The 7,261-nt window shown below is 37.4% G+C and overlaps 1 protein-coding gene across 1 annotated transcript; it reads left to right on the top strand.

Annotated features, from left to right (window-relative positions):
- Nucleotides 1–95: 95 nt before the first annotated feature.
- Nucleotides 96–7,056, top strand: LOC144662338 (uncharacterized). The gene is made up of 8 exons (XM_078523127.1): nucleotides 96–472; nucleotides 1,678–1,786; nucleotides 2,311–2,478; nucleotides 3,704–3,753; nucleotides 4,054–4,100; nucleotides 4,388–4,497; nucleotides 5,026–5,085; nucleotides 6,331–7,056. Exons 1-8 carry the CDS (start codon nucleotides 164–166, stop codon nucleotides 6,411–6,413), a joined length of 936 nt encoding a protein of 311 aa, XP_078379253.1. The 5' UTR covers nucleotides 96–163; the 3' UTR covers nucleotides 6,414–7,056.
- The last annotated feature ends 205 nt before the right edge of the window (nucleotides 7,057–7,261 follow it).

Raw genomic sequence — 7,261 nt, 5'->3', positions numbered from 1 at the left:
AAATTCCTGTGGCGCATACAATTTGAACTTCGGGAATCCTTTGATTCCACTCTAACCAAATATCCATAATTTATTGAGCGGCTGAAAGTGAAACGCATTCTTTTGACTAACGAAAGATCGCAGAAACGCATCGAAAAGGAAAGAGATAGATCGTTTGCTCAAAATGCTTTTCTACGCCTTTGTGTGCCTTTTGATTCGTTCTATCGCATGCTGCGATGTTTCGAAATGCAACGAAACATCTTCAGTACAAAACTATCGTTTAACAGGACAAGTCATTCTTGAAAAGCCGACAAAAACCGTGTTTGAGTGTGTCAAGGCGTGTGATAAGCATCGAGAATGTCGAAGTGTGAACTTCAAGTTGTTGGGATTAGTTTGCCAGTTAAACAAGGCAGATGCCCAGATTGCCTATCATTATTATATCCCTGCTAGAGGATATGTCTACAGCGATATCCCATGGCCAAAGACCAAAATGGTAAGAGCTGAAGTGATATTTTAACTCTGAGATAGTTTATTACTTAGTATTTTTTTTACTACTGCACTCTTATGAAGCTGAGCAAGTTTGCCTATGTCATCTGTATCAGGAATTCAGTTTTCTTAATGTGTGCGTTTACTAAAACCTATTCAGACCGGGCTTTTTTGGATCTTTTCAGACCGGGGGGAACCCCCTTCCCCTCCGTAACTTTCAGAATATTGAAGCAATCACCATGAAACTTGGAGGATATAAATTATGTCCAAAAATCTATCCTTTAGTATACGTCAGGTGGATGATGTCGTTTTACCACGTGACAATTACATCATGATGTCAAAACAACCGCCATCGTAGATCCGCCATCTTGGATTTAAAAATTTTCCTAAACGTCAAAAAACCGCCCAAAATTTCATTAATAGTAACACGAAAATTACAAATTTAGGAAAACAAGCCTGTCAAAATGCCGTTGCCATGGTGACGCAATTTCCTGACACAACAATCTAACGTATTGAAATTATTCCCAGATAGATTTTAAATAAAGTGTCAAAGTTTGGCAGCGTTTGGTTGAATCTTGAAAAAGTTATAAGCGTTCAAAGTCAGCGCGGGCACCCCCCCCCCCCTCCGGCCTGGATACGGCCGGTTATTTTCTCACCTCAGATGGCTTATCTTGGCTTGACTAAGAATACAAAATAACTGGTGTGGTTTTGAAGAAAGCGTGAAGAATAACAAGTTGTATTTTGCGCAGAGTTTGTTATTTTGTTTATACTACTTGAAGGCCCCATTGAAGGTCGATGATGAATTTCACAAGTGTAATATACTCCCAAAGTTATAGAACAAGATGCTCGTTACACTGTGCTACCACAATATGTGCGAAGAGCGGTAGTCTAATGGTTAACGCGCTGGATACCGGGTTCAAACCCTAGCCGGGGTTATTGTGTTATCTTTTTAGGCGACACACTTTACTGTCACAGTGCCTCTTTCCACGCAGGTATATTAACGGGTTCTGCCGAATTAATGCTAGCGTATAAAGCCGTGATAGACTAGCAAAATATCCGAGGATAGGAGTATAAATATTCTTTGTCGCTTCATGCGACAGAAATCGGAATAAGCTCCCGATGCAAAGGCTACTTGGCGCGATGTGGACTTGACCTTTACCATTACCAAATTTTCTCATTTTACTTTATTTTTTATATACTCCTTTTTTATAGAAATCTTGTGCAGAAATTAAAGAAATCGTGCAAGGTGCTAAATCTGGTTATTACTGGATTAATGTCAACGACAAGAAGAAAGAAGTATTTTGCGACATGGTGAATTATGGTATGATTCCACATGTATTGGATAGTCAGAATTCTCAGTATATGTGCTAAAACTATTATTTTAACGATTTTGTTTTACATCAGAAATGAAAGTCTGCTAGCCTGCCATCCTGCCTACCTGACCAACCGACAGATATCGACCTAACGAACGATCGAAACACCGAACGAACGTAGTAATGTAGTATTTGTATTTGTATTTGCAATAATTAAACGAACGAAAGAACAAAAAAGCGAAAAAAAGAAAGAAACGTTGTGCATATAGATATTTGTTTTGGACAAAACGTCATCATTGGCAGCAATAATGTCATGACGACGTCCTTTGACATAATTATAATACCTGCCATATTGGATCCGCACTTTAGGGTTAATCGTATGTTTAAACCGTCTTTGTTTTTATGAAAGTTACATCTAAAAACTTATCCTTAACTTTTTCACCCATTAAAATTTTCCCTTCCCTGGTTTCTTCCTCCTCAAATAGTTATTAATGCAATAATTTATGTGGGTATTTTATTTTCTTCACTGCAGGTGGTGGGTGGACACTTGTTGTAAGTATCAGTTCTTTGGACAACAACCATCTTAACAGAGAAGAAGTCAACTGTTTACTTCCTAACCGATGTGTTGAGCACGTGACCTCGAACATTCCAACCAGAAAACTGTCAGATGAGGATATTCACGAAATCGCAACTACTGAAGGTATATATAGTAATGGTAAAAATGAAGTACTGGGAAACATTGCATTACATTCTTCATTTTTTCTCCGAATGCCCTTATACACGACTTCTTTGAAGAAAAATAAATATTTTTTTTCTCTTTATTTGCTACGATTTATCACAACGCATCTAAAGTTGATTTTTTGAGGGCGATCAGGTATCAAGTAGAACTATATACCACAACAAAATGACGTTATGCATACCCAAATTAGCGATCTTGGACTCGTCGTCTTTTAATTCAATTTATGTTTCAGAATGGTTCTTTTAAAACTCGCCAAATTGGTTATGAAAAGTAATCAACGAGGTCTATGACCTACTCGTGAATGCGTTAGATATATTTGAATCGTTCCTTTGAACAGTATAGTATCGATGGAAAATATTCATTATAGGTATTAATAATAATAATCAACTTTATTTAAAGAGGGTGAACATATAACAGGACGCTTAGGTATAAGAATTACTTTTTTCAACATTTTAATTGCTTAGCAAACTGATGGCCCAGTGGTACTGCTCTGCGTTCTGAAGCGTGTGACCCGAGATCGACTCTCATACCCTGTGGCTAAAATTCTTTTTTTTCTTCTTATTTTTTTTTTCCACGGATATGATATACATATCTGTCTTGTATAGAGTTTCGTTACTCTTTTACTTATTATCCTTTAATAAATCGTGCCGTGCTCTAACCTTCCCAGTCTTTTAATAACACATACATAAAGACAAAGTCACTGGTCATCGTTTCCGAATGTTCGCGATTATTACATAAGAAAAGGCAATATTTCATTGTTTGGGAAACGATTGTTTCTCATTTACAGGGGTGAAGTATTTTCTACACATTTCTTTGAAATGATACCTTTGTAAAGCTGTATTTTTATTCACAGCCGAGGGAAACGAAATTTAGAAAGCGCCCGTGAGCATACCTAATTTGCATAATGTTAACAACGATGGAAGGATGGAAGGAAGGACGGATGGCTCAACCTCCCCCACTATACTCGTTAATTATGCATTCACGAGTAAAAAGTGACACGAGTGCTGAATAAAGGCCGTGAATTATTTACAAAATATCAAAAACGCTGGAAATATCCAAGGTTGTAGCAATAAATTAACGCACGCCAATTCTTGCCCTTAAGCCCATTGATATAACCTCCACCCCCTTCCAACAAGAATGGGAATCATGTAAATGCTTTAAGATGCATGATTCATTCTCGTCCAAGGTACATTCCGTGTGGATCAGATCACAGGAGGTTACACCGTGTTTTACCAAGTAAGTCATTCTTAAAGCCGCTTTAAATAAATTATTTAGTCATAATAACAAACGTTTTCAAAAGTGCAGGCCGCTTTCCCCCCGCCTTCACCACCCACGTTTTGATGACAAATACGAGGTCCGACGGACAGACCTTTTAGGACAAACATGAGTGCAATCTGTATACTAAGGGTATTTTCGATTCTCATATGTTAGCTGTAGTTTCCCATTCACCTTGTTTCGACAAGCTTGAAGACATTATAAATTTTTCACTAAAAAGAGAAGAAAATAATTTGTTATTTTACCTATATATTCTTTCAGATTCCCATCGGAGCGGACATGTTTAATTCTGAATGTTCCGGAGCAAGGTATTATGTTGGTTATTTGATGCGTAGTTAAACTAAACTATGAAAAAAAAACTCAAATATTGACCCATGTCTCTTTTCTTCAAATTGTGCATGGTCATTACACTTATAGACTTCACTTAGTCCGATAATTGCGTTGTCTTAAGAGAGGCGAATGCGCAATAGAGCTCTTATTTACAGTAAATGTGGGGAGCGATATTCTGGCCAAATAACTGACCGCTTAATCCTGTAAAGGGTGACCGATTACCAGAGGTGCGTTTAATTAAGGTTTGAGTGTTTTTTTTTTCCAGTCACGGTTGTCCTCGTATCATTGTGTCTCACGCATACCCATACCAGTGGGAATCAAACTGCAAGGGAAAAGAACTTGGCTATCGTATCGCCAATGCCGATTGCTACAGGGGTAAGAACAAATTAAGTTTGGTTTAGATTTTAGATTAGACTTTCGTATCTAGATTACCTTAAACTTACTCAACCCTCGGCTTAAAAAAGGCCTCCAATCCCCCCTTTCCCCTAATACAGTAAAACTTCGGCTATAAGCCCTGGGCAAGGGGTAGGGGTTTTGGGTGGGCTTAAAAACGGGAGTGCTTATATCTGGGGGGTAGGGGGTTAAGTGGAATAATAAAAACGTTTCGAAAAAAAGTCACAATAAAAAAAGTCACAATAAAGCATCACCTAGCCCTGTTGTGTACCGGGGTGAGTTGGGGGGGGGGGGGGGGGGCTTAAAACCGGTAGTATTTAGTTATTTGTTTTTTGGTAGATGGGCCTACAACCAACCAGGAGGCTTAAAAGCGAGGGGGGAAGGGGAGGCAGTGGGGGAGGGGGGGGGGATGTTAAAACCGGATTTTTACGGTATGCACTAAAAGTTTAACACTGTCGCGGTAAATTGTAGGTAGTCAACCATTAATTATATCTTTTTTCTCGTTCTTAGTTTTTGACTGTCATGACGATTTTAACGAGTGCGGACAGACGTGGTATTCATCGAAATACAGTAAGTTTACACTTTTATATTGTTGTCAATTGAACTTGGTGACGCATTGTTAGATTCTTTTTTTTTTAAGCTTCTTGAGAGCGAAATGTCGGTATGAGAATTAGCCACATGTTAAGCTTTTCCAATAAAATTAATTAGGTAGGGCGTTTGTTAATTTTACTTTTATAATTTATTTGTCACCGGGTTAAAGGGCGTATGTCATGCATTCTTAGGCAATTTTGGCACTGACCAACTTTTCATAGATTTAATTGAAATATCACAGTAATGGATTAAAACTGTAGAATAACTCAAAAGAAACGCAGAAAGGCCTGAAAAAGGGGCATGAATGGGCAAAATCCAAGAAGATTAAAACGGATTGCGTTCGGGTAAACTTAAAAAACGTCGACCCGACTTTTTTCAAGTTCATCACAATTTGTATGAAAGTGTCATTTCCAATGCTCGAAAACCATCCTTGTTTGTTATGTGGCGGTGATTTAGCCAATAAGAGACTTTTGCTCTGCCAATTTAAAATTTAGAACCTTTTATTGACGAAAATAAATGTTATTTACTAAATTTACCATGACCTAGCCTCTTTAAGTGTCCCAAATTAGTATAGGGTCTTACCTTATGCTCTACATCACCAACACTTAAATTTATTGATTGCATTGATTGATTAATTGGTTGATACATGTTTCATTCCAATATTTAACAATTATCCTGCGAAATCGCGCGGAACATCGCCTGATACTTAGCCGACGAGGCCGTAGGCCGAGTTGGCTAAAATCAGCCGATATTCCGCAAGATTGAGCAGGATAATTGTTTTATTATTCAACAAATTGTCAACGAAACACATTTTGCAGATCGAAAAACTGTAATTATGCAGTGCTTTACAAGATTTCGGTCGAATCTTCGCAACCTACGTATATTGCAGGATATCTGTTATGTATGGATGACAGAGAACGTTAACATTCTGACCATATATGGGCATCGCGCGCATTCATTGAATGATAATGATACATATTGTATTCCAATATACACTTATACACTCAGGCCTGCAAGCAAATTCACGCCCCTTCGCGTTTCAACGGAAACATAGGTTGAGCCTTTTTTCAACTAAGGCAAATATGTTTTTTTTTTTAATTTGTGACAGCATATAACGTTATATGACTTCAATACGTCAACTATCTCAGATCAGACATTGCATATATATCCTATTTTTACCTCTGTTTTTGTTCGAAGTAACATTTATCTTACTGTATTTTATAGGCACAAACAGAGTGCTGTATGGATACCCTTGCATCACTACTGGAATATTCAAGGCTAAGCAAGGTTTCCTTTTTGTAAAGTAGAAAACAATGCATATCATCGTTAAAGCTACTTCTTGCATGCTGACTTCTAGTTAGTGTTTGCTTGCTTTAATTTAAGGTGGCTTTCTATAGTTCTGACGGTGTAAAAGAACCCAACCTTCAAGTCTTTTGTAAAATTCTTAGAAATGCTTTATCTTTCTTGAAATGCCACTAAACACGTTTATTAAGACCAATAAAGTTGATAGACCATTATTTAAATTCTAAGATGCGGTCTGCGAAATCAGTCTGCGGTCGTCTTTAAAATCACCAATTATGACGACACAAGTTTTTATTTCCGACAATTGTTCGACATTTTTTTCTTTCAATTTTCAATATCTCTGCAATGCAATGTCCGATTACTTTGAAACTTCGCGATATGTTTATTTGGCACTTAATAAGCACATGGTCGAAAAAAATTGAAATTTCTTTCATTTGACCTTAAATAGAGAACGACAACCTCGTCAATAAGACCAAATTGTTATAGCCCAGCGATGGTCGTATTTTAAAACGAGGTTTGACTGCATGTGTGTTACATAAAATGAATTGAAACCTTGGCATGGTAGTTCATTTGATAGTCACATTACGATTTTGCAGATATAAATGAATTGGTTTACAATGTAAATGTTCAACATAGCAACATAGCACGTGTTTCTAGAATTAACTTAGAGTAAAAATAAAACTTTATACGGTTGTACTTTGTCTGTCTGTTTGTTGTTTGTCATTCCCCCCCCCCCCCCTTATTCTTCAATATCAACTAATCCAATTGCAAGCGTATAAATACATCTTATTTACCAAGCTCGAGGGCCGTACTGCATGGAATATTGGCCGTACGATGTATAATTAAACGATTT

Source organism: Oculina patagonica, chromosome 8 (genome assembly GCF_052425735.1).
Source record: "Oculina patagonica isolate OP01 chromosome 8, crgOcupat, whole genome shotgun sequence".
Classification (NCBI taxonomy): domain Eukaryota; kingdom Metazoa; phylum Cnidaria; class Anthozoa; order Scleractinia; family Oculinidae; genus Oculina; species Oculina patagonica.
The sequence above is the reverse complement of the archived record's forward strand: the minus strand, read 5'-3'. Positions and strand labels throughout refer to the sequence as shown.

Excerpts from the sequence above, each read along its gene's own strand:
- LOC144662338 (XM_078523127.1), top strand. The coding sequence starts at position 164 with ATGCTTTTCTACGCCTTTGTGTGCCTTTTGATTCGTTCTATCGCATGC. Across the intron at positions 1,787-2,310 it reads TTGCGACATGGTGAATTATG|GTGGTGGGTGGACACTTGTT; the intron begins GTATGATTCCAC and ends TCTTCACTGCAG. Across the intron at positions 2,479-3,703 it reads CGAAATCGCAACTACTGAAG|GTACATTCCGTGTGGATCAG; the intron begins GTATATATAGTA and ends TTCTCGTCCAAG.